We start from the raw sequence: 27,124 nt of genomic DNA, 5'->3' as shown, positions 1-27,124 counted from the left end.
AAAACAGTTTGAGCATTAGGCAGCCTACTGAGGTTTGGGGTCAACACAAGGCAAAGAGGACCTAATGACACACATCAAATAGGTACCCCTTGCAGGGTTGCCATCTCAAGGAGTGCTATGGCCTAGCCCCCACCTGGCCTTCTGGACAGAAGCAGCTTCTCCTGGGTCCCTTTAATGAGATACACCTGAAGGCTACAACCTCCCCTCCACCAAACACTTACCCAATGCCTTAACCACCAAAGTTGTAACAATTGCTATGAGGTAGGTGAAAGCAAAGGACAGAGTCAATATGTACCTTGGGCAAATTCCTACTGGGCCCTGAATACAGCAACCAACAGTTAACCATAGCAAGGTCCAGCACCACACAATAGCCACCACACAAAGGGCAGAGGAAGATCCTGCGACAAATTGGACGAAGAAGTGGACTAGGCCCCTGGTGCTTCTCCTGTGTTGGATGAAAAGGAGAGAGAGCGAGAGAGAGAGCTGGGTGTCATCAGCCACGTTTAATGATAACCTCCATCTTTATGTCCAGACCAAACCCAGTGGTTTTGTTTCTAGCAGAAAATTAACTACAGCCTCAGGAACGCCTGCCTGGACATTAGGCAACCAGTTTGGATAGAGGCACATTTCATGCCAAAAAGCTTGTGGGTGGAGCTAAATGTTTTCTTTTGCCCAACAGATTTTGCATGCCAGTTGAATGTTGAAAGCTGGGCTTTTCTCAGCTCTGTAGTTGATATGGCAGCCTTAGCTGGCTTAATGTTTTGACAGACACACCTCTTTCTCATCAGGTTCAGTCTCATCAGCTTTGCCGAAGATGTTGACGTTTGGCAGGAGTGCCTTGTGGAGGCCACAAACGAAACATGCCACGACGCTGTGCAGTGGCTGTCAACATTTCACGCTCATGGGAATACATCCATTCTCAAGGCTTTACGGGTTTGTTAAGCAGGGCAGAGCCTTCTGTATGCACCAGGGTCCCTGTGGCAGAGAGCGGGTGTCTCCCTACTGAAGACCTAATAGCTGGCATGCAGCTATTACTGTGGCTCCATCTCTGTTCTGCTGGAAATTTCCGCCTCCTAGAAAATTCCAAATGAGGGTCCACCATTTTGTTTGTGACTTGTTGAGCTTGGAGGAAGGGCAGTGACTAAGCCATTCGAAGCGTTAGGTTTAGCATTGTGCAAACAAAGCTGCGGAGCATAGGCAGCTAGAAAGAGCCAATTCCCCCCCCCCCCCGATTGCCTGTGGGGTGAACTATATTTCACCATAGTATGCTTCTGCATAGCCTGATTATTATATAGGTTATGCCATTCTGCTCTTTCAGAGAGCTTTCAGCCTTTCGGACGTTGAGGCTTTGTACGTTCTGACTGATGGAAAACCAGACACCAGCTGCAGTTTGGTCCTGAAAGAAATTGAAATGCTTTTGAAGAAACGAGCAATTATAATCCACACTATTTCGTTTAATTGCTCAGACAGGTATGTTCTGCTTTGCTGGGGAAAAAGTTGGCTTTCTAAACTTTTTTTTTTTTTTGGTTGCCATGAGGGAAAACATGGATGAAACTGGCAATTGAACAGAGTGTTCTCCATTTCCACAAGGTCTTCCACTTAAAACTGCATGATCTGTAAGGTTAGGACTGGAGCTGCACTGGTTTCGAAAGTTTCCCCAAACTACAGCATCCATGCACAAGAGGGAGGGATCAGCAGGCTTTGGGACAATTCATGGTTCACACAACTAGCAAAAAGAGAGAGGTGTACCTTTATGGGGTCGGGGAGAAACTCAGGCAGTCTGAACATTCTCAGAATTCTCACTAACAGTGAGAGATTGGTAAATAGAAAACCAGAGGGGTCCAATATTATTTTAATCAAGTGCATTCATTTAAATGTTTAACAATTTGTTTTGTGCTTAATAAACAAAAACCAAGAACGAGCCTCACTCTTAATGGTCCCAGGGACTTGGTTTGAAGTTACAAGCAAATGTGAATTATTTCTCTGGGCAGGGCTGATGCAACATAGCAGTGATGTCACCCACATCACTGAATGCCACTGAAATGGCATTCTTAGAAGAGATGTGATGGTAACACCCAAACCTATTTGAAAGATAGTACAAAGAACTCTCCCCACCCCCATCCCTCTTGTCTTCCACAGAGCAGCTAATGACTTTCTTAAGAAGCTGGCCTTCCAGACAGGTGGGCGCTACCATCGGTGTCACGGGGATGTGGACGGACAGATGGCAGCACACCGGCTACTATCAGAAGGCTTTAAGGATGAAGATGTATGTTGAGATGATGTAGCTTCTCCTGCTGTACCTTATTTTGCACTCCGGATCCCGGCACATGGGATCCCATGTAGGTCTGGTCTGTCTGGTCCTTTGAGCTGCTAAGGCAAGCATGGGAATCTTGATATGTACCCTCATCCATCAACAAATAACAGGTTTTTTCCTCCCTGTTATTCCAAAAAGAAAATCTCCAGAGAGTACCTTTTGGGTCATAGCTCATTCTGCTTTTTTGAGCAGTTTCACATGGCAAGTCATTTGTGGAAGGAGAGGCTTCCCTTCTGGCTTTGCCAACCACAAACAAATTGACATGGGAATATGATCGGTTTCTTTGGGGCTTCCTCCACCCTCACTGATGTCCTCTTCAGGCTCCAGGGAGGGTCTCCTTGTGGGCGACGAAGACTCGCCAGCTTTCCCCTCCATTTCTGAGTCTGAATGATTTATTTCCTGGCACCGCACGTGTACACAGTCGTGTGCGATTTGCTCACACTTAAGTGGGGAGACGCCTGTATGTGTGGTTTGCCTCTGCCACAAGTAATCCATTCCAGTGGAGTTACTTAAAAAACCTAACCTTTATAGACTTCTGTAAATGACTCCAAGGCACTCCAAGTTATTTATAGTCAACTCCTTTTAAAAATATTTTTAATCACCGGTTCTCATCTCTCTAATGCCAATCCCTATTTTATTGATGTGTTCAAGTGCTGTAAGCTTAGCCATTTCAGATTGATCCCATATTTTCTTAATCAACTCTGTTTTACTAGTGGTTTTTTAAATACCCTTCCATAATATAGCAAATACGTTTCTTGCATTTGTAATTACATATAAAACTGCCTTGTGTTTATCCAGGCTAATAACTATTTTTACTGCATCCAGTAAATTTTGCAATGGTTTGGGTTTAAGGTTTAACTGGGAAAGTGTCCTTAATCAACTTTATCACCAGACTTCAAAAACATTTTGCTTTCTGATTTTTCCATCACCATACATGAGCAAAGGCTCCCCTTTCCTCCTGACAAATTCAGCATTACCTTCTCCTATATCATATATTTTATGAATTCTCTACGATGCCATATGCCCCCTTAAAACAGTTTTCCCTGGTTGCAGTAGAAAAAACAAGATAAATAAATATCATAAACATTCCCATACCTCTTCAGGAGCAGTCATTTCTCTATCTCTATTCCACTTAACCTTTTTATTTATTCCGCCTATCAGGAATAGGATCCTAGCTTGAACCCTGCTTTGGCAAATGGGGATGCAGGCTGGGGACTTGGGCTGTGTCAGGGGGCGGAGCCAACAGAGTGGGCTAGGCTTCGCTTGTATCCATCCATCCTTTGCCCATTTAAGCAGCCTGCACCTGGGGCACTACCTGTTTGTATGCTTCCTGTACACATAGATGAACCAAATTAAGAGGGCAAGGCAAGCACAGGGCCTATCTGCAGATAGACAGACATATCAGTTCTCTAATTTTCTGGTTCATAGTTGTACCTATGAAAAGTGAGATGAGATTAGAGCTAGTCAGATCTGTCCAGTTTGTTTTCTCTCACTTCCTGATTTTTCTGCTCTTCAGTTCTCTACATTTCTACATCATGTTGTAAAAACTTTTTATTTTCTTTACCGATAAATTTCCATCCATCCAAAGACATGAATTTTTATTTCTTTTTTCAGGATCCAGCTTTCCCTTTGTTTGAAGGAGATGATTTAAAGAAACTTGTTGATGAAATTGCAAAAGCTAGGAGCTATTTAACACAGGCCAAGTTCTTTAAGTGAGTGGCTACCTGTTGTCTTTCGGTAATGACAAATTTTCCTAAAACATGACTCTTTGTTACAATGGTCACTAATTCCCTGCTGATCAAGGAATTCATGCATTGCATGGATAAAGTGGGTAGATAAAAGATTTTCTCCATCTCTCATACTGCTGGAACATGTGGCTATTCAATGAAGCTGAATTTTGGGAGATCCAGGACAGACAAAAGAATGTACTTCTCCATAGTCAATGTACTTCTTTCATAGTTAAACTATGGAACCTGGGCTCCCTGTTTTTAGTTTAATTCTTCCTATTCTAATTTTGTAAAATGTATTCATACTTAAGTGTGCTTTTTAATGTGCACCATTCTTTTCAGCTTTTCATATTTTGATACTTATATCAAATATAAATCTACTTAGTTGAAAGAAATTAATTGTCTCCTATTTCTTTTCTTTTGTTAGATCGCTATTAGAAAAAAAGAACGTAAACCAGAAGGACCGCTGCCCATGAAACAGTTGCCTTCAGGTATAATACTTTAGTCCAACCCCTTGCAATGCAAGAATCTTTTGCCTACCGTGGGGCTTGACCCTGAGATTAAGAGTCTCACGCTCTACCAACTGACAAAATGTCTGCTGTATATGTGCTTTCCAAATGACATTGCTATGTATACTCAGGCTTTGGATTAGCAACAATGGCGACCTTACTACAGGTGTTCTCAGGGGGTGTGCTGAAGCTGCTCAGGCACCCGCTAAAGTTTCAAGAAAGTGGATATCAAGGAATGCAGAGAGACAGAGATGCAGGCAGAATAAAAAGGCTGGAATTGAGGTGCAGCTTCTGACTGGATCTGTCTCGGGGGGTGATTGGCTCCAGCAATTGCAGTAAGGGAGAAAGGAGGACTCCTTCTCCCTCCTCCACAGACAGAAGCCTTTTTCTGCATCTGTCTCTTGTCTCATTGCTCTGTCTGTGTCCAAGCTCTACTTTCCATCTTTTGTGGAAAGAAATCTGTGAGATTGAGGGGCTGCTTTTGCAGCTTGCAAGCAAGGAAAGAGAGGAGCCACCCAGCCCTCTGCCCTCCAAACCTGCTAGACATGATGATGATGATAATGATGATGATGATGAGGATGATAATTTATTTGTACCCCGCTGTCAGGGAACTGCCATCGGAGAGTCAGGTGGTGGAAGGGCTCAAGGAGGCTAGGAGACCTTCGGATGCTGAGGAAGGAACCAGTAGGGGGAGAGGGAGAGTTCCTGCAGAAACTCAAGCGGAGGAAGGGCTCCAAGATGTTTCCAGTGAGAATAGCGGGGAGGGCTCAGGACCTCCGCTGGGGACGCCTACTCCGCGCAGGAAACTGTCACACAGAGAATCCAGAAGAAGAGTTTCCGTCAAGGAACTCTTATGTTGGCGTAAATTCCGGAAGCGCCCACTGACGGATTCTGCCAGTGATTGAGGTAGCCATGCACCCATGGCTCCGCGGATTGGGAGAGTTTAGGAACTGATGGCAAAACTTGGAGGGCTTAAAGGCTTGCGCACGAGCAGCTCCCTTTTCCCATAACACCCGCCCATCTGGCTGGGCTTCCCCAGCCACTCTGGGCAGCTTCTAGCAAAGATTAAAAATACATTAAAATGTCACACATTAAAAACTTTGCAGGAAAAATCTTCTGTTTTGATTTCTTGACTACAGTGGTACCTCAGGATGCGTACTTAATTCGTTCCGGAGGTCCGTACTTTACCTGAAACTGTTCTTAACCTGAAGCACCACTTTAGCTAATGGGGCCTCCTGCTGCTGCCGCACCACCGGAGCACGATTTCTGTTCTCATCCTGAAGCAAAGTTCTTAACCTGAAGCACTATTTCTAGGTTAGCGGAGTCTGTAACCTGAAGCATATGTAACCCGAGGTACCACTGTACTCTTGTTGTAGTTATTTTGTTAGCATTTTGCCTACTTACCTCTCCCCTGTCCTTATTTGTTTGTCTAGTCATTTGCGCTCCTTCTTTCACTGAAACAAATGAATCAAGGGGCTGTCCACACCTATGGGCCATACCATTAGACAGAGTAAGATGGCAGCCTGGTTTTTTTTTTTAAAAAAGCAGGTTTTCTAACTGCACAAATTCCCTATCAGACACCCAACACTAAGAAAATCAAAGGCCGAATTAACTCAAAGGATGCTTTGCTCCTTGCTTCGGTCCTGTATCAGGGGGCCATTTCCCCATAGGAGTAATTAGTTCTTCTGGGCTTAAGGAGCTGGGTATGTAACCATGAATACAGGCAAAACCTCACTCAGATTTTAGTTGCTTTTTGCACCAGGGTCTTAGGCAGAAAGTTTGCTCCCATCACCTGACCAGTTTTTATTAAGGATTGTTGTCTTTTAACAGGACACGGAGACAGCAAAGGAGGACTTAATGGAACATTATCGGCTCCATATCTGGGATGGGAAATGTGTCTTCATGAATCCACACATCCTTCAATGAAAACGAGTGCACCTTTCAGGCAGCTGGGTTTTCATTCTGATTTGTTTGCTTTTCCTTAAACATTTGTGCCAAACCTGGGGGGGGGCAGTGTGAGTGACTCCAAAATCCAGCAGACACGTGCCTGATTGATCCCCCAGTTTGATCTAGAAAAATACAATTAGACACTTGAGTGTGATCAGACAGCATCTGAATGAGAGTTGCACTGTGTTCCCCAATTGATTGTTTCAGCAGCAGCTTGCCCAGAGGTCTGTAAAGAATTGAGTGCATTGCAAAAGCTTGGGGCTGATCTCAGGAGCCTTTCAAGGAAATGCAGTTCAAACGCTTGCTGCAAACCAGCACTGTCTCTCATAAAGAAGGATGGAACATTGTAGTCTGGGTGCCATATCAAATGGAGATCCTAGCTGTCCTCCTCTAGGCTCTTAGCCAAGGAGCAAAATGGAATCGCAGAACCCATGATCGCTGACACAGATGCATCATGTGGTTTTAAAACCGAGGTGAATTTTCAGTCCTGTGAAATTGGCACTAAAAATGGGACCAAGGCAATATGTCAGTGGGAACCAGCTGTACTGTTTGCTAACTGCCATGTGAAAAATGGCTTGCCTTCTTCATATGGGTCGTCCCCCTCTCTCCTTCTTTCTCCCTTTATTCCTCTCTTCCAAAGATTGGGAAGGTTTTGCCATTCATCTTTTTAAAAGAACACTACCTCTAGTCCTTGGTAAGATGAACCCAGCTAGTTTGTGATTTTGATTAAGTGCTCTGCATTAATAGAAGCCCACATTCTTTCGATATCTTGTAAAGCTGTGGGTGGGATCCAATGCTGGCCGGCGTAATCTCATTAAAATCAATTCAGTTATACAAGTCCACTGATTTGTGTGGGGCTTTTTTGAGTGTGACTTGGTTGGATATCATCTCCTGTTTCTGGTTAAACATATATTTTACCCACATTCGTGTTTTGCAAAGGAGAGGAACAAAGTCTCCATAGTGTCATGAACAAACTGGAGTCTCCAAACTCAATAAACCATTGTATTTTTCTGACTGTTGAATGTCTCTGTTGGTCATCCAATTAGGGAAAGGGTGGTGGTTAAAACGACAGCCAAGAATGGATGTTGTGAGGTTTTGTGTGTATTAATTTGCACAATGGTAACAATAATAATAAATTATTATGTACTCTATATTTTGGGGAACAGTTTGTCTATTTGTTCTCTGTGTGTTTCAACACTTCTTAAGAGATCGTTGTCAAATTTGGCACAAGGATTCCTGAGGTGGGAGTGGCAAGTATTGTCAACGTTGGGATGCTGGCTGCCATTTTGAAGCAAGCTGGCGGTTTGAACTGTGACTTTGTCATGGCTTCACCTGATACTTGGCAGACAGATGCAAAGTATGCCAATGTCAAACTTTTGTTTAGCTAGCATATTTATTTATCTTCCTATATACATAAAAAGGTAAGGTTGTCGTCATGCTAACTCCAGTGTGAAAACAACGTCAGGTGGGGGAGTGAGCAGCTTAGGTGGTAGGCATCCCAGGAGAACTTTTTAATGGCAAACCGTTCTGTGCAGTGCCTCTTCCCTTCATTAAACACTTCACAGGCATGCAGTGAAAAGATAGTCATCCAACCTCTTTTTCATATAATATTGTTTTTGAATTTTGCCACCTGACTGAAGGGTTCCTTTTTCATTCATTTTCACTATTGCCACCCTGGTTTGGTTAGGGTAAGGGTGTTGCCTGCATATGTCCCAGTTCTTTTGCTTCCACAGATGAGGAATCTGACTATCACCCACACTTTCTGAATAGTCAAGGCACACAAGCATCTGGGTTACCACCCAAAGAAGTTTACCCTTCGCTGAAACCATAGATCATGATCTGAAAACAAGACGTTGGGAGTACGATAAACCTTTTTTCTCCACGTGGCTTCTTATAACCATCATAATCTTTGTTCCTTGTTTTTTCAAAGCATCTTCAGTATTATTGACTCTGCTGTGAACCTGCAACCAAGGGACTGGAATACCTCTCCTTAGTCTATTTCCCATCAATAAATTTTAATGTGACTCTAGATCCAAAATAGGCAGGAAGTATAGTCCTGGGACAGCAGAATATGAGAACAAAATGGACTCAATAATTGTGGATTTTAGAACCCCAAGTGTAAATTTATTAGCAGAAAAGGTTTTGGGAAAGTGCTTGCTGTGACCTAGACTAGCAGCAGGGAGGCAGCAGTGTCTCTGAATTGGGAACTGAGAAAGGGTTTTGGTGTTGAGTGCTGCTATTAATTATCCCGCCTCTGGGAAGCAGCAACGATTAAGGGAAACAAAACCTAAGATCTTTTGAATACTCTCCTTTCCCCCCCCCCAAACTAAAAAGCCCCAAACATCATGCCTCTTTCTCCACAGGGGAGTTCCTTTACTCTCTAATCATTCTGGTTGTGCTTTCCTGCCCTTTACCCAGCTCTACAATATCCTTTTTGAGGTGCAACAATCCTAATTCCACAGAGTATTCCAAGTGTGGGCACACTATAGGTTTGTATAAAGGCATGATGGTACCTATAATTTTATTTTCACAATCTGTTTCGTAATGCTCTCCAATATCAAATCCACTCTTTTAGCAAAAGCTTTCTGAAAGTCCAAGTATAGGATGTTTGCTTTCCCACATGCTTAAGCTGTTACGCATATATTTAAAAGTATGACAAGCATGGAAAAAGTCAAGTTTGTTGGGACCAGTTGCATTTGCCTCTCAAGCATACACCCCATGGCAACTCTAGCTTTGCTAAGGTGCCGATCCATCAGTTCCTGCTCCGCCAAAAGGAATGCCCTACTTGAGTTCCCCCTCATGGTGTGTGGATTATCTCATCGCAATGTCCTCTCTTCACTCCAGGGGAATGGCGCAAGTCAGCTGAGGTTGCGGCCTCAAAGTGAAGGTCGTCTTAGGAACGGTCAAGTCCAAGTCAGTTTCCGTAAGCCCTGGTGGCGGCTGGAAAGTGAATTTCTGCAGCAGTCCCGTGAAGAACAAGAAAAGTTCCATCTTGGCCAAGCTTTCGCCGATGCAATTTCGGCGCCCTGCAAAACCAAAAAAGAATTGGGAGTTGACTGGTGGCACGCCTTGAAAAGACCCCCGCCCTTTGCACTTCTCTGAATCGCGTGCCGTAGCTTAGAAAATATACCAAAATGCACAATTAAAAAGAAGCAGAAATGTGTTAAAAAATGGGTATATTACAGGGTGGGAAAATGCCTACAAAAAGAACATTTTAACAATTGCTTAACAAATTGTTAAGCGTGTAAGGACAAAAGAACATTTTATAATGGACAAAATAAGTAATTATAATTTAACAGTTTTCAAGTTACTCTATTTTATCACAGCAACTAGAAAAAAATATATTATGATGGGAAGATTTCACACAGGTGAAGGGAAGCAGTGGGGAGGAGGGGAGGGCTAGGTTGAATTTGGGAAATAAAATAATATATGGGACAGCAAAGGATATAATAGATTCTTATAGAAAAGTAATATATTGTAACCAGAACAGAAGTTTAAAAGCAGAAGTAATTTTACTTTTAGTATTTTCATTATTGTAATAGTTTTTATTATTTCTTATCAGTAGAAGGCAATGTTAATTTAGGCTTCTTTGTTTTGCTGTCGGTATAATTTTTTTTTAAGTCAATAAAATAAAAAACAAAAACAAAAACAAAACGAACATTTTAGGGTAAAACGCACCTGACTATGTTTGTGGAAAAAATACATTTACAATGCAGTTTTCAAAATCTCATTATGGTGTGGAAACAGGATAGGAAGGCCCTTTGTGAATGTACATGCAAAATTGGCATTGGCTAGCAATAGAGTATAGGGACACAGGTGGCGCTGTGGGTTAAACCACAGAGCTTAGGACTTGCCGATCAGAAGGTCGGCGGTTCAAATCCCTGCGACGGGGTGAGCTCCTGTTGCTGGATCCCTGCTCCTGCCAACCTAGCGGTTTGAAAGCACGTCAAAGTGCAAGTAGATAAATAGGTACTGCTCCGGCGGGAAGGTAAACGGGGTTTCCATGCGCTACTCTGGTTTGCCAGAAGCAGCTTAGTCATGCTGGCCACATGACCCAGAAGCTATATGCCGGCTCCCTTGGCCAATAAAGCAAGATAAGCGCCACAACCCCAGAGTCGGTCATGACTGGACCTAATGGTCAGGGGTCACCTTTACCTTTACCTTTAGCAATAGAGTGATCCAGTCACCCCTCACCTCAGCCTCATCTGCAATATGGGGTTTAAAGGGCTGGCCAGCCTTACAAGGCTGCTGGAAGAATTATAAAAGAAATGAGCAGTTCACACTTGGAACAGCCTACAGGGCCATATAAATACTTTGCCAATAACTACACACCTTGCTCCCAATGCAAGCGAGTTACTTGTTCCAGACCACGAGAGGGGGCTGCAGAGCTGCAGAGAAGGGAGAATTTCTCAAGATACAGCTCTTGCCCCGTCACAACACTGCACGGGGGGCTGATAATTTTTCAACAGATTTATACCGCCAAGAAGAACGAACCCCTTTAAGTACCTTACGATAAGTAATAAAGTATGCTGGAAATGTAAAGAGAAGGATGGAGACTTTTATCATATGTGGTGGACATGTGAGAAAACAAAACAATTTTGGGAAGGGATTTATAATGAACTGAAAAAGATGTTTAAATACACCTTTCCCAAAAAGCCAGAAGCTTTTTTGCTGGGCTTGATGGAAGAGGAAATTGCAAAGGTGGACCAAAGACTATTTATGTATGCAACAACCACTGCCAGAACGTTATTAGCCCCAAAGTGGAAATTATAGGAGTTACCAACGTTGGAGGAGTGGCAGACGAAAATGATGGATTACGCGGAATTGGCAAAACTGACCTGGAGAATCCAAGATCAGGAGGAATGAAAATTCCAAAGAGACTGGAGTAAATTTATAGACTACAGTGGTACCTCAGATTACATACGCTTCAGGTTACATACGTTTCAGGTTACAGACTCCGCTAACCCAGAAATATTACCTCAGGTTAAGAACTTTGCTTCAGGATGAGAACAGAAATCGTGCTCTGGCAGTGCGGCGGCAGCAGGAGGCCCCATGGCCCCATTAGCTAAAGTGGTGCTTCAGGTTAAGAACAGTTTCAGGTTAAGAACGAACCTCCGGAATGAATTAAGTACTTAACCTGAGGTGCCACTGTACATAAATAATAACTGTAGAAGTATGAAGACACTAGCAGGATTGAAATAAGTCTTACAATGTGGACTTGACAAAATATGAGGAAACTGCGAGATGCAGATTGGAATAGGAAAACCTATTAGCGGAAGGGAGGGAAGTCTTTGCTTAGCAGAGCGGTGGAAAAGAAGTTGTGTGAATGATTGTTGAAATTTATTGTTTTTTTCTTTGTTTAAAGTGGAAATTTAATAAAAATGTATTTGGGGGGGGGAGTACCTAAGGAGAAAGGCATGAAGGCTTCTTTCTTGACAAACTTCCCGTCAGCGTCAAGGAAGTGGTTAGGGTTGAACTCGTGAGGTGTCTCCCAGTGGCTTCGATCCAGGAGCACTGAAGTGAGCGAAGGAATCACCATTGTTCCCTAGATCAGACAGCATGGGGGGGGGGAGTGATAGAAATTGTAAGCAGGGGTGAGAGAAGATCAGGTTTAGAGTCTGAAAATTGCCATCTCATTTACCAGGACTGCTCCTGCACTGATGCAATAAGGCAATGGAAATTACTTTAGCCTTGAAGGATTTTGTTCATGCTGCATTTTTAAAGGGAACCCAAGTGCAAGTAGATAAATAGGTACCGCTCAGGCAGGAAGGTAAGCGGCATTTCCGTGCACTGCTTTGGTTCACCAGAAGCGGCTTAGTCATGCTGGTCACATGACCTGGAAGCTGTATGCCGGCTCCCTCGGCCAGTAAAGCGAGATGAGTGCCAAAACCCCAGGAACGGTCACGACTGGACCTAATGGTCAGGGGTCCCTTTACCCAGTTTGCAATTTACAAACCAAGGCTGCATACACACCATACATTTAAAGCACACTCACTTCCACTGAAATAATCCTGGGAATTGTAGTCCCCCTCAAGCTACTATTCCCAGCACCCTTAACAAACTCGTTGGTGGCCATCTCTGCCTCCTGGGCGAGTGAGTTTCATAGTTTAACTATATGTTGCATGAAGATGTACTTTCTTTTATCTGTCCTGAATTTTCCAACTTGAGGATGTAAAGACGGGCAGGCAAACACAAATATTCACAGTTTCCCCTTCAGAGGTCTTCTGCTAGTCACCTATAGTGCCTTTATTAGGAGTAGCACCAGATGGCAGCTTGGGATAGCTCAGTCGGTAGAGCGCGAGACTCTTAATATCGATGTTGTGGGTTCGAGCCTTACACTGGGCAAAACATTTCTGCATTGCAGAAATTGCATAGACGACCCTCATCCCTCCCAACTCTACAGTTCTCTGATTCTATGAAACGTGACTTGACCAAGGGCTAGCTCCCACATGAATGTTGCCTTCATTTAATTATTTTATTTATTTATTCATTTATTTATTTACACCTCGCCCATCTGGCTGGGTTTCCCCAGCCACTCTGGGCGGCTCCCAACAGAATATTAAATAGAATAAAACATCAAACATTAAAAACTTCCCTAAACAGGGCTGCCTTCAGATGTCTTTTAAAAGTCAGATAGTTATTTATTTTCTTGACATCTGATGGGAGGGTGTTCCACAGGGTGGGTGCCACTACCGAGAAGGCCCTCTGCCTGGTTCCCTGTAACCTCATTTCTCGCAGTGAGGGAACCGCCAGAGGGCCCTTGGCACTGGACTTCAGTGTCCAGGCTGGATGATGGAGGTGGAGATGCTCTTTCAGGTATACTGGGCCAAGGCTGTTTAGGGCTTTAAAGGTCAGCACCAACACCTTGAATTGTGCTTGGAAACGTACTGGGAGCCAATGCAGGTCTTTCAGGACTGGTGTTATATGGTCTCAACCCCTGATGAGCTGCATGTGTGAATGGACCCACAAGAAAGCATGTGTTTCATTCACACATACATGTCAGGGTCAGCATGGCATTACATTGCCATCAAGTGAGGAACCTGCAGGTGTGAAGGGAGAACAGAACACAAGTCATGCTCAAGAGCTGTTAAAATTGACTAGAGTTAACAGAACAATGCTAAAGTACAATGAAATATTCTCAGCATGCAAAATCAGGCATGCACCTTTGGAGAAGGTACCTTTGGGAGAAAGTAGCCCCTGAAATGCGTGTCAACTGATGTGCTGCGTGGGACATGCGGCAACAGCGTGATGAATCTCTGCACCTCATGGATCACTGCATTGGTATAGGGCATGTCTTTCCGGTCATCGTATGTGGCCCAGTGGCCTGGTTTCACAACCCGCCCAATCTCCTCTTGAACCTTTTCTGGAACAAAACCGAAGAACAGGGTGCAATTAAATTCCTTGCACCTGTAGATACTTCTGGCTTGGATAATTCACTTATCCAAACATGAGAAATTAGTACACACCACAGATTCAGATATCCAAACAGCTGGACTTGTAGCACTGTAAACAAATAATCAGCCTTAATAAAAACCTTAATTTGTTGTGCTTTTTCTGATCCACAGGTTTTCCCGGGTTTCTTTTATCCTTTTGGGGTCAAAATTCCTTGGTCAGAAACACATTAGAGATTTCCCCGTAGGAATAAGTGGAAATCGTTGACTCATTATGCAAACGCTTGTCAAACAAACAATTTCGTGATAACACCTTGTGTTTGGATAGTGGGACTTGCGTGTATTGTTTCAGGAAGTACAAATTTGATCGACTTGGCCTTAAATGCATACTGACTTGAATTTCTCCTCCCTCCCTAGTTCAGAGAGAGCTATTTCCCTTAGGTTCCAGCTGTGGGTTTCCCAGAGGCATCGGATTGGTTGCTGTGAGAAACAGATGCTGGACTAGATGGGCCTGGGGCCTAATTCAGCCATAGGGCTTCTTTTGCCTAGAAGGTCATATCATCTAGAAGCAGTAGCAGGAGGAGGAGACTGTGAATGAACTGGCCACTCACTTTGAATCTTTGGGTACTTCATCATCAGCAGAACGGCCCATTGCAATGTTGTTGCCGTGGTCTCTGTTCCAGCCATGACAAGATCCAGGATGGAAGCGATGAGGTTGTCATCATTAAAAAGGTTCTCTCGCTTAGTCGTATCCTGAGGAGGTGGTAGAACACATGATTGAAATTGAAGAGAAAAATACTCTCACTCTATTTAATACACAGGTTTCAGTGGAAATATATGCCTCTGGCTCCCAGTTGCTGAAGAACACAAGCAGGGGCAACACATCTTGCTTGTGGACTTCTGACACACAGACTCATCTTGTTGGCTAGGATGCTGGACTAGACAGGTCAGGGGTGAGGGACCTTTTTGGCACAACGAGCCCAATTCTTAACTGGATCATCGCCTCTCAGGACTCAGCTAAATTAGTAAATGAAAAGCGTTTTACAGTGGACTCTTGGGTTGTGAACGGGATCCGTGCAGGATGCATGTTCGCAACCCGTAGCATCCGCAACCCGCAGCGCCACGTCTGCGCCGGTTGCGATCCAGCGCTTCTGCACATGCGCAAAGCACAATTTAGCGCTACTGCGCATGCATGAGCGCTGAAACCTGGAAGTAACCCGTTCCAGTACTTCCGGGTTTCAGCGCATCCGTATCCCGAAAACGCGCAACCTGAAGCGTCTGTAGGTATGGCTGTATTTGTGTTATAACACCGTGACACTAGATGGTGCTGTGGAGTTCCGTCTTTCACCGACATGATTTACCGCTTTGAGGTTTACAATGCGTTTTCCTGAAATGTTTTTTTTTTATGTGTCTAGATCCAGCCTCAGGCCAAATCCAACAGGTGTGGGGATCGGGGACAAGGATGACAGGTGATTGGACGCTTTGAAGTCCCAAAGTTGGAACTTCATTCTGAAGGCCACATTCATTTCTGGAGAAACCTTTCGAGGGCCACATTATCTATTTAGTATTGCATTATTTTTTACATTTCTATCCCATCTTCCTCCAAGTAACTCAGGGTGGCATACACATTTAATCCCCACAACAATGCTGAGAGGCAGTGACTGGACCAAGGTCACCCAGTGAGCTTCATGGCTGAGTGGGGATTCAAACTCTGGTCACCCAACTCCTAGCCCAACACTCTAACCCAGGCCTCCTCAACCTTGGCCCTCCAGATGTTTGGAGACTACAATTCCCATCATCCCGGACCACTGGTCCTGCTAGCTAGGGATCATGGGAATTGTAGGCCAAAAACATCTGAAGGGCCGAGTTTGAGAAAGGAAGCCTGCTCTAACCACTAAGCCACACTCTCATGCCCATAGTGGATGGGGCCAGAGGCAAAACCTGGCAGAACCATGAATGTATTGCTTGTCTTTCTACAGAAGGTTAGTTTGTACACAGATTCTGTTCTATCTTCCAGCCAGGCAAAACCACTCAAAGATGGTGCATAATTGGGCTGGTGAAAAGTGTGAGGTGGTCCTAGGAGGAGGTGTAGCCTGGCGAGAGTGCCAAGGGCCAGACAGAAGGATGCGTTTGGCCCCTGGGTTTGAGATTCCCAACCCCTGCAGTAGGGTACTTCTGAGGTCCTGAAACCTGAATCATCAAAATACCTCTCGTTGCTTGAAGACCAATGCATCTGTGTAGCTTTTGAGGTTGTTGGCGTTGATGTCTTGCTTGCTTGTTTTGATGTATTCCCTTATAATGATACGGACGTCTTCGATCCTCTTCAGTAGAATTTTGTGAGCGTTGAAAAGAAATCCAAGGAACGGGTAGAAATTAAACAGCTAGTCAGGAGGAAATTAAGGAGGAAACGTTGGGGAGGGGGTGAAATAAATGTTAGTTACCTTGAAAAGTAATGTAGACAAAAGTCATTCACCAGGGTTGTGCTTGGGGGAAAGGATTGTCCAAGGAAATAGATATTCCCATAACTGTCTTACCCCTCCCCACAGTCTTCAGGAAGAAGGATTGACCCTGAGTTGGGATGTCGGAGAATTCCAATGAAAATCGAAACAGAAGCAGAAATTGTTGATGTCTGCTTATTCAACCCACACATGAAATGGAGATCAGTCCAGTGAATACCAATTGGTATTTGCTGTTGTTGCTGTTTTCAGTCTGCAAAGGGTATGTAACTGATGGCGGTCACTCTGCACCCCCGCCCGACTTGAATTGTGTTTCCTCAGCATCAAAATAAATGGCCTTTGCATTGAAACGAATGGTGTAGGGGGGAAATGTCATCAATTACCTTAAATTTGTAACTAACGCCACATAGAGAAAATTTATTTTAGTTGTATATGCTGGTCTGTAACTGTAATGAAGTTATACACACACACACACACACACACACACACACACACACACACACACGAGTATATATGTCAGTTGTGTTAGATAGTAGGCAGCAAGATTAATAAAATAGTATTTGGTGGGAACTGAACTGCAGCGGAATGGAAACAGCACTGTTTGTGACAAAAAGAGGTCAGAGCTCCCTGGAGTACAATGAGAATTAACCCAGACTGGGATTATAATAGTCTTGGATGCCCCTCTCTTGGATCAGGTATCTATAGGCCAAAGTGAATGTGTGTTGCATTCTGATTTTGCATGGACTTTCTATTAACCTTCAGCTTTGTAACCCAAGAAGCAGTTGAGAGGAAATCTAATCTCTCTCACACAAAAACTGAAAGCTGCCATAGGAGTGATTTCAATGTATGATGTAGATGGGACCTAAAATTGTGTGAATGTGTCTTACACTCAAGGTTGAGAATCTTACATGCTAAAGAGAACTAACGTGGTATAGTGGCTAGCAAATTGGACTTCAAACAGGGGGTCACATCCGCATCATGTATTTAAGGCATTGTGACACCATTTTAAGGGTGCAGGTAACTGTGAGATCAGCTCCCTTAGCAAACTACAGCTCCCAGGGGAAATTTCACTCTTCTTCATGTACTAAATAAACCCATCATTCTTACTTTCTATTGAATGGGGAAGACAAATCCTAGACCCTCAGCTCAGCACATCTAGTTTGGTATTCCTTCCAATTTATCACCCCATAAGCGTATGAAGTAGCAGCTACAAAGTTTTCTTACGTGCAAAAATGGAGATCCAAGAAGGCACATAACTTCATCTATGAGTCTTAGCAGGGTGGTGAATACTGGATCTTTGTAGTCGAACCTCTCTCCAAACAGCAGAGCGAAAGTAATGTTGGTTGGGGCAGTGTTAAAGGTTCTGAGAACGAAAGGTTCACCTAAATGGATGAAACCGAGAATAAAACAGGGACAAGTCTTGGTGGAAGCCAGGAGTTGGAACCTTATTGTTCGCAACAATAAATGAAGATCAGTAGCTAGAGATTTGGAAGTGGAACAGGGGCCACTTGCCAAGTCAATCACAGAATCATAGAAGTCAAGAGGTAATAAAAGTTCATGGAGGGAGGGAGTGATAACTGTGCTGTCCACTGTGGGGTCCATAATTTCTCCAGTATGGTTTTCCTATAAAGCCAGTTGCTCACTGTGCACATAAGTGCAGCAGTGTTTCTGTACCATTACCAGGGAAATTATAGAGTTGGAAGTGATAAAGAACCCAACTAGTGCAACGATCCTTGCCACAAAATGGCCCAGTTTTTGTTGAGATTTCCATTCCACCTTAAGGAGCAGATGTGTGGAACTGTTGCATGTCACACGTCTGTTTACATTCCAGCACAGCTTGCTGGGAACTTCCATTGTGTATAGCTTTTGCTTTTCCGGTTCTCTCTGAGAAGACGAGAAAGAGAGAAGACATGTTTCTTTGTCCTGATTTATGATTAATAAATCTGTAGTTGTAGTATGCTTCCACAAGCCTCGCGCCTATTCTGTGTGTGCAGTTCGCTCTGCTGATAGTGTGCCCTGGCTTGAAAGCCTGGGTTGCTGATTTACGTTGGAGAAGAGACCGATGGTCTTCGCAGCAGGAAGACTGGAAGGAGACAGCCCAGCTGGGGCTAGCCAGCTGGTCTCCTGGCCCTCTGCATGTCGACAGTTTTCCCATTATCACCACCTCCTGTCTTGGATCAATGCTATTATCAGTGGTTCAAAACATCCCTCAGTAGTTGCAGGGTGTGAAATGGGAAGCTGGGCACAGCTTGGTGTGTTAATGCTCATGCACATGTGCGCTGGGGGCACCCACACCTCGGAGACTTGGGACAATCTGTTCGTTGAGCATTTATCCTCACTTGTTTGCAGGAAGATCGGACAACATTGGCTATTTTGAGCAGTCACTCTGACTTAGAATCATAGAATTGTAGAGCTGGGAGGGACCTTGAGGGTCATCGAGTCCAACCCCCTGCAAGGAAGGAATCTCAACTAGATCATACATGACAGGTGGCCATCCAACCTCTGCTTAACCCCTCCCCCTCCCCAGGAAGGAGTGTCCACCACCTCTTCTCTGTTCAACTGTCAAACAGTCCTTACTGTCAGAAAGTTCTTCCTAATGTTTAGTCAGAATCTCCTTTCTTGTAACTTGAAGTCATTAACTGGGTCCTAGACACTGGAGCAGGAAAAGAAAGCGTGTCCCATCTTCCATGGGACAGCCCTTTATTTGAAGATGGCTATCATATCTCCTCTTAATCTTCTCTTTAGCAGGCCAAATCTAGACAGCATTTAAAAAAAGCAGAGGCATCACCTTGCTGACAAAGGTCCGTATAGTTAAAGCTATGGTCTTCCCAGTAGTGATGTACGGAAGTGAGAGCTGGACCACAAAGAAGGATGTTTGCCGAAGAACTGATGCTTTGGAATTATGGTGCTGGAGGAGACTTTTGAGAGTCCCATGGACTGCAAGAAGATCAAACCTCTCCATTCTTAAGGAAATCAGCCCTGAGTGCTCACTGGAAGGACAGATCCTGAAGCTGAGGCTCCAATACTTTGGCCACCACATGAGAAAAGAAGACTCCCTGGAAAAGACCCTGATGTTGGGGAAGATTGAGGGCACAAGGAGAAGGGGACGGCAGAGGACGAGATGGTTGGACAGTGTTCTCGAAGCTACTAGCATGAGTTTGACCAAACTGCAGGAGGCAGTGGAAGATAGGCGTGCCTGGCGTGCTCTGGTCCATGAGGTTACGTAGAGTCGGACACGACTAAACGACTATACAACAACAACCATATCTCCCCTTAATCTTCTCTTTACTAGGCCAAACATACCGAATTACCCCATAAGCCTTGGTTTCCAGACCCTTTATCATCTTCATTGCCGTCCTTTGCACATGTTCGGGGTTTTCAATATCCTTCTTAAATTGTGGTGATCAGAAATGGACACAGGACTCCAGTATAGGTCTGACCAAGACAGAATAGAGTCGGACTAAGACTTTCCTGATTGCAACACTATACCTCTGTTGTTGCAGCACAGAATACCATTAGCTTTTTTTCTTTTCTTTTTTGCTGCTGCATCACACTGTGGACTCATGCTAAGCTGGTGGTCTACTAAGACCCCCAGATCCCTTTTACATGCACTACTGGTAAGCCAGGTGTCCCCCATCTTATATCCGTGCAGCTGGTTCTGCCCTAACCTCCTAAATTTTCCAAACTCACCTTCAAAAGATTTAATGTCCTCTACAAGGAAACCAAGTTCTTCATTAATCTGCTGCTCTATGAGCTTCTTCCCCACGCCAAGATTGCGCATGCTGGCCATGGTGAATCTTCGGGTAGTCCTCCACAACTCTCCGGTGGAAAAAAACACCCCTGTTGGGGTAGACATAAGACCTGGTCTCACTCATTTGTATAAGGGAAGAGTTCTGTGAACCCTTTTTTTTAAATTTAAAGATACATCAGACTTGCTTTAATACAGACTTGCTTTAATACAGAGGAACCAACCCCCCCCCCCACATATATCACCAGAACCACTGTTCTTCTCATCTTCCCCATTCCCCTATCAGGGACAGGGCAGAGGAGGAGTGGTGGAGACCGTCTCCCCAGCCTAACCCTTCCAGAGAAGAAGACGACAGTTCAGAATTACAATAGAGGTTTGAGGGAGGTCACAGCTCAGAGGTAGATGAGGGGGAAAGCTGGGAAATAATGGGAGAGGAGGAGGTGGCAGAGCCGGAGCAGCTGGATGACACGTTATCACTAGAAAGCATTCCAGACCCACCATCTCCCAGAACCCGGCGAGCCTTAAAAGTAGGAGAGCAAAGAGCTTGAAGCCAGATGGCCCTAAGTGGCAACCGTAGAGGGGGTGCTACTATTGATGAATGAGGAACTGGGAGAGAAGGGGGGGTGGAGAGTCACTCGGGACAACACCATTATTCCGAGAGGCTGCATTCCCAAGCCTCTCTCTGTAAATGTTGAATAAAAAGCAGGTGGTAAGGTCTTTTCCTTGTCTTATCTGTTCCTGGCAACCTGCTGTGTGTGTGTGGGGGGGGGGGTTGGTTCCTCTGCCACCTGACATTCCCAAACCCTGAGTTCCCCTGGCAGTTCCAAGCATCCTGACATCAAAGCCCCCCTCCTTCTCACAAGCTGCTGATTGCCTTACAAAAGCATGCCACAACTTTATAAGGGACTTGCAGAAAAGCAGGAATTAAGGCAATTGTGTTTAGTCAATGTCTAGAGGAGGAGTCAGGAATTAAAAAAACATTACTGTCAGCGAAGTCAACTCTTTAGTCAAAGAAACCAAAACAGCACAGGCCTAGTGACCACAGCAACTCTTGCACCAATGAAGCAGTTGCAAGGACTGAAGGTCCCTTCCTTCTCACCGCTCTTTAAGGTTCCTTCCCCAGCAGCCTAAGGCTCATTCATCTTGTCTCTCTTTACTCCACCCTCTTCATTTCTCTGCGTGTTCTGGGACACTGGGGGAGAGGGGAGCTGGTCACAGCAGGAGGGGGAGATTTCCCTGGCTTCTTCAGCAGCCTGACTCATCTGCCACCCTCCTCTCCTGCCTCTGAGTCTGGACTGCTCTCTGCCACAGCCTCTTCCTGCTCACTAAACCCTGTTGCCGTTTCTGACACCTCCTCCTCCCATTCTGCTCCCTCTTTCCCCTCATTGTCATCCCACCAACAATCCCCTGCCTCTGAACCTTCTACCACTGGTGGTTCCCTTGGGGTTTCCCCAGCTGGTGCTTCCCCCCCATTCCTCTGTATCCAGCCAGTCCACGACAGTCCGTTACCATTTCCACGCTGAATTTCTTCAAATATTGGGATTGGTGGCCTGTCCACAAAGTCTTCCGTAAAGGTCACAAGGGCATCTCTCACAGCTTCGTAGCCAGTCAGCACTACTACTTTTTGGAATCCAAAATGGAGGGTGAACATCGGGCCATATTTCTCAGCAAGCTGAAAGGTAAGTAGGGGTTATAACAAAGTACCTTCAAATGGTCTTGTTGCTGCTGCAAATTTCTCCTAATATACAGTTTTGCCCAATAATTTACACTTTTGGCAAAGCATTTTCCTCCAATATAATGCATTTTTTTGTATTTCTGCTTGTTAATCCATGCATTCTTATGCACACACTATATACATGCATTTTCTGGTACCCATTCCTTGACTGAAAAATTTGGAGAAGTTAAAATTCTGAAGGGTAACTGTGTTTCGGTTCACATATTGTTTCAGAAAGTAGGGATTGCTTGGTTTGTCTTTAAATGAGAACTGAATCGAATCTCCCTCAAATCCCTACACCTTAACGGAGGCAAACGAGAATGACTTGAATAACATCATCAACTCCTTCTTCTCTGAAGATGGATCTTGTTTTCAGGGTATCTGAAGTGTTCTTGGAGATCTGGATAGAACAGGCTGCATGGCAGCCTGTTGGAGTGGAAGGCAGTAGAGAACTCTGCTTCTGATGAATAGCTATTTGTTATGTACTAAGCTTGGATCCTAGAGCAATAGGAAAGTAGGATCCTAGAATGCAACAACTGATTGGCTTGCAGGAAAAGACCAATCAGGCTCCAGGAGGAAGTTAATCAGCCTATTAGGTTGGTAGGATCGTAGAATGCAACAACTGATTGGCCTGCAGGAAAAGGCCAACCAGGCTCCAGGAGGGAAGCAGAATCAACCAATCAGATGGGACTCATTGTGTAAATAATGTATAGAAAAGCCTGAGGTTTGGGGGGCAATCACTGTTTTACAAGCTGCAATAAAGAGCATGAAATTACTACAGGACTCCGAGTATATTTCACTACTGTATTCTTTGACATATACATATTTGGAGGAGACTTTGTGCCCAGGAAGGATGGACTGAACAACCAATTGCTCTGCCTTGTCTTTGGGGACCAGAGTCTTGTCAGTTTCAGTTTCTCTTAGTTTCACATTTTTCTGATCTTCAGTTCTTCACATTTCCATATTACTTTGCAATTTTTTTTTAAGTCCTTATGAAAACTTATCAGCATTTTAGTACAAATAAGACAGTGCTACCTTGGTTGTCAAACTTAATCTGTTCCGGGAGTCCATTTCACTTCCGGAAATGTTTGAAAACCAAGGCGTGACTTCTGGTTGGCTGCAGGAGCTTCCTGCACTCAATCGGAAGCCGTGGAAGCCACGTTGGACGTTTGGCTTCCAAAGAACATTTGAAAACCGGAACACACACTTCCGGGTTTTCGGCGTTCGGGAGTCAAAACGTACAAGTACCAAGGCATTCGAGAACTAAGGTATGTACATTCTTGAATGCTTAAGTGCCTAGACATGGCTTAATGCAGGTATAAACAGGAAGCTCTGCTGGACCCCTGGCAACTGCACATTATTTTGCTGGTGAAGTCCACTGCAAAATTTGGAGCACTACAAATTTTGAAGAATGGCTGTGTTTTGGCTCTCATACTGTCTTGGAAAATGCCAGTTATGTAAGTTTGCCTTTAAATGCAAACTCTCCCTGCAAACCATCCCTATTCAAAAAAGATTATCTAAACAAACACTTTGCCTCTTTAGAGCCATATGCCTGTTACATAATTGTACTGTGAGTTCTCTTTGCATCTGTTGTTTGCTAAAGCAGGGGATGGGAGCTGTCAAATTAATATATAAAGCCCCCACAGTTACAGCAAATTTAATTAATTATTGAATAAGGGCTGGTGGAAGTAATGCAGGAAGACCTGTTTCAAAGTGCACAACTGCAACCCACTCCTTGTTTACTCTAGAGTAATTCCACAAGTTAAAAATTCCACAGTTAAAAATAAATAAAATGGATGAAATACGTAGAGGATGTGCACATAAAGAGATAACAACTGTGTTAAACTCGAACCAACATATGATTGCATTCATGTTTCTCCTGTAGCACAGCATTATCTTACTCAACTGATTTAAAACAAATGTATGCCAGAAATTTAAATCTTTACTAGGGATGGGCAAATCTGTCAATTATCAGTTCTCTCAGTTTCTCAGTTTCCCAATTTCCAATTCAGTTCTGCGCATTTCTGTAGCAATTTGCGACTTAAAAAAGATCCTTACACAAATTCAGCAGCATTTTAGTAAAAAATTATCCTAACAAACACATTTTTTTGTATGCAGTTTTGACAGATATACGTATTTTTGCAAGTGATTCAGCCAAATACAATACTTTCCTGTATGTTTTCAGTAATATATGCATGCATAGGTACATTTTACCCTGACGGTAGCTTAGCTAGAGAATTGCATTGCAAAAAATAAAAAAGTAGAAAAGTGTGGATTTCAGTTCGCACATTCTTTTGGAATGTGTGAATTTGGTTAAGTTCGCCTCTGAACCAAATCAGACTTCTCCCTCTTCCCTAATCCGCTCTTGAATTTGCACAAAGGGACCAAAAGCACAGCTTATGTGAAGCAATTTTATTCCCTACCTTCAATATGGATTTGTCCTGCCTTTTCATATCCAGCAAATGTAGGTTCCCAATGATTGGGAGAGGTGTCGGACCAGGCGGGAATTTAAAATTCGGTTTTCCGAAGCTCCTTGGAAAATAGAGCGATGCCAAGAAGAAGACCAGGCACAGCAGACAAATGCACACAGGAGAAGAGAAGAGGAAATTTAACAGAGGCATTTTTTATTTTTTCAAAAAGTTGCTTCTCCAGAAAGAATGGGAGAAAATATTCAGTTGCCCCGATCTGTCCACTGGTTCTGAGCTTTATATTTCTGCTTTGCAATTACCACACACACATAAAAAAAAAAGATCTAGCAGAGCTTGTGTAAATGCAGTAACCCCACCCTTTTTAAACACTTCTGGAGAATGTGGTCTAAGCAGTTTCTGATTGGAAAGAAAAGAAGTCGGTTTTGAGTTACGGGCCCTGCCTGTGGGTATAGGATTAGATACAAACATTGTATGGCACCATGGGGCTTCACACACCCTTCTAGCCTTCTGGGTGTGTGACTTGGGGCCAAATTGCTGGATCGCCCTCATTTCCTTTTAAACTGAATTGCGGCAGGAATTGGGGGCTACCAGATTCTTCAGAGCAAGTGGGGCAAGGAAGGAGGTTCACAGAGTGAACCCTGAATCTGGTGTGGGTGACTGCTTAGCCACCATCACAAAGAATGCATGGGTTTGCATGAAGTGTGCACAAGCTGATTAGTAAGTGGATGTACAGTAGTACCTCGGGTTAAGTACTTAATTCGTTCTGGAGGTCCGTTCTTAACCTGAAGCACCACTTTAGCTAATGGGGCCTCCTGCTGCAGCCGCACCGCCGGAGCACAATTTCTGTTCTCACCCTGAAGCAAAGTTCTTAACCCGAGGTACTATTTCCGGGTTAACAGAGTCTGTAACCTGAAGCGTCTGTAACCTGAAGCTTATGTAACCACAGTATGTAGAGATGGACTACAACTCCCATCAGCATGCTGCCTGGGGCTGATGGGAGTTGTAGTCTAAAACATCTGGAGGGCATGACTGCTTGAGAGCAACCTTTCCTTCGGTGATGGCTTCTTGCGTCCCACTGATCCTCAGCTTTTCACCTCTGTGATGAACCAGAGAACCTCCACAGGGCAGCTGCAACATGTCGCCTGTCACTTAATTTCATTGTATCCAAACAGCGAACTTGGCACCACCATTGTGGGGGGAGAGGAGAGGATCTCACCAGGCTCAGCGGAACCCCCAAGGTTTGAAGAAATGCAACGAAGGCTTTGTGATCAGGGCCGACCCCTAAAGTGGGGGAGAACACCAAAAACAGCTCCGCGGGGAGACTGAGCATGCTTAGTGTTCACAGAATGCTGATTTACTGAGGGTGGGGTGTTTTTTTATTATTTTGGGAGAGAGGGAGGGGGAGTTGGAAAACCAGAGGGGAGAGGAACACAATGGAATATTCTGGGAAATGGCTTAGCTGGCTGGGCGGGATCCTGAACACGTGCAACCTCTTACTTCTTGTCAAGCAACCGAGGGGAACACAACTTGGGACTTGGGCAAGAAGAAGCAGAATGAAGTTACTCAGCTCCATGCCCCGGGCGATTTCAGAACAGCCAAACATATTTAATTGCTAATGATCATGTTTCAGTTCTTCTTATTTAACTTTTCCATTTGATTTCTTAATAAGTACGTCATGCCCTGCTGATTTGTCTCTGCAGTTGGCACTTCAGCCAGGTATGTTGCAATTATTATTAATTTTTGCCATGCTTGACTTGGAAGGTTTCATCAAGCATTTACTGTAAGTGAGGCAGATGGATGGCCTTCTATCTCCCGCATAGGCAGTTCCCTAAAGAATGCAGACAGACCAAATTCCTGGCATTTTCATGACCCTTGTAATCCTGGAACATAAAGAGCTGGCTGCGATGGTCATGGAAAACACTGTGTCCCCCTAAAGTGCTGTGAAGGTAAAATCCCACTTTTACAGGAACGCAAAAGGAGAAAGGGAAGCTCACAAAGGTTGCTTCCATGTGACCTCATAACTGAGCATTCATCCTGATTTGCTTACACCGAATTTGCGAGGAAGTTGGACGACATTCATTCAGATTTGTTTGCAGGGAGGTGAGATGAAGTTGCACCAAGCAAATGCTATCCCACACTTTCCACTCTGTTTTTCTATATTCCCCACCCAACCCAAAAAAAAGGTCTGGTTTTGGAGGTGGAAGCAAGTTTGTTGCACAAGAGCTCTAAATCAAGCTGAATGGTTCAACCATGATTGAATCCCACAGGGAAACGGTGACAGTTTGGAAGCAAAATGAAGTGCAAAGGTTTGCACAATTCTCAGGCAACTGGGGGGCAGTCTAAAAATCTGCATGGCTGCGAATTTCTTTTCCCTCCCTCCCTTTTAAAAAAAGAGCTCAGGGGTTCAGGTCTGCCTTTTCTCCTTAGCTCAGTAGGAGAGCATTTGCTTTGCATGCAGAAGGTCGCAGGTTCAAGTCCGTTTGGGGCTTGGAAAGGCTCCTTGCTTAAAACTCCTGGAGAGTCGCTGCCAGTCGGTGTAGACAATACTGAGCTAAATGGACAAATGCTCTTGCTCAGCATAAGACACCTTCCTGTGTCCCTGTGTTCCAATGACCTGAAACCCTGCAAAGGCATCTTCCTCAAAAAGCCAGTGGCAGCCAGCATTGCAAGGGATGGTGGTAAATCTGCTCCACTTCCTAGTGGGGAGGAGTTGCGGTGGACCGTATGGCCACCCACTCCCCACCGGGAGCGGGGGACTTTGCCCCTGTTGCCCAGGGGATCCCGGCCACGTTAGAGCCCGGCCAGCCAATCCGCTGGCTGGGGGTGTGTGGCCGGGGCAGTTTAAACCAAGGGGCGAGCCAAAGGACTTCCTCTTGTCTCGCTTCCTCA

General features: G+C 44.4%; 2 protein-coding genes across 7 annotated transcripts in view; one reads left to right on the top strand and one right to left on the bottom strand.

Annotated features, from left to right (window-relative positions):
- Positions 1-8,815, top strand: part of VWA3A (von Willebrand factor A domain containing 3A) — a 49,409-nt gene extending 40,594 nt beyond the window's left edge. For all 5 annotated transcript variants that reach the window (XM_081887887.1, XM_081887886.1, XM_081887885.1 and 2 more), the window contains 6 exons: positions 789-933; positions 1,319-1,470; positions 2,140-2,266; positions 3,929-4,026; positions 4,469-4,532; positions 6,381-8,815. In XM_081887887.1, coding sequence (XP_081744013.1) covers positions 789-933; positions 1,319-1,470; positions 2,140-2,266; positions 3,929-4,026; positions 4,469-4,517 — 571 coding nt within the window. In that variant the 3' untranslated portion in view covers positions 4,518-4,532; positions 6,381-8,815. The remainder of the gene's footprint in view (positions 1-788; positions 934-1,318; positions 1,471-2,139; positions 2,267-3,928; positions 4,027-4,468; positions 4,533-6,380) is intronic.
- On the bottom strand, positions 8,593-26,479 carry LOC309356453 (cytochrome P450 2W1-like). Of its 2 annotated transcripts, XM_081887889.1 has the most exons (10): positions 26,015-26,479; positions 24,230-24,338; positions 21,602-21,764; positions 20,035-20,184; positions 17,569-17,726; positions 16,096-16,269; positions 14,500-14,641; positions 13,676-13,860; positions 11,901-12,042; positions 8,593-9,523 (listed from the first exon to the last, which is right to left on the bottom strand). In XM_081887889.1, exons 2-10 carry the CDS (start codon positions 24,257-24,259, stop codon positions 9,333-9,335), a joined length of 1,335 nt encoding a protein of 444 aa, XP_081744015.1. In that variant the 5' UTR covers positions 24,260-24,338; positions 26,015-26,479; the 3' UTR covers positions 8,593-9,332. The 2 variants fall into 2 exon arrangements, with proteins under 2 accessions (XP_081744015.1, XP_081744014.1); XM_081887888.1 differs by lacking the exon at positions 26,015-26,479 and having other exon boundaries at positions 24,230-25,055.
- Between the last annotated feature and the right edge of the window lie 645 nt (positions 26,480-27,124).

The sequence above is a fragment of the Podarcis melisellensis genome, assembly GCF_964234715.1.
Source record: "Podarcis melisellensis genome assembly, chromosome: 14".
NCBI lineage: Eukaryota > Metazoa > Chordata > Lepidosauria > Squamata > Lacertidae > Podarcis > Podarcis melisellensis.
This window is presented reverse-complemented; position numbering and strand designations above follow the sequence as displayed.

Bases quoted from the DNA above. Each gene is read 5' to 3' on its own strand.
- LOC309356453 (XM_081887888.1), bottom strand. From the start codon at position 24,427: ATGCCTCTGTTAAATTTCCTCTTCTCTTCTCCTGTGTGCATTTGTCTG. The intron at 21,765-24,229 runs GTAGGGAATAAA...CTTACCTTTCAG, and splicing joins AGGACAAATCCATATTGAAG to CTTGCTGAGAAATATGGCCC. The intron at 20,185-21,601 runs GTAACGGACTGT...CTACCCCAACAG, and splicing joins AGAAATTCAGCGTGGAAATG to GGGTGTTTTTTTCCACCGGA.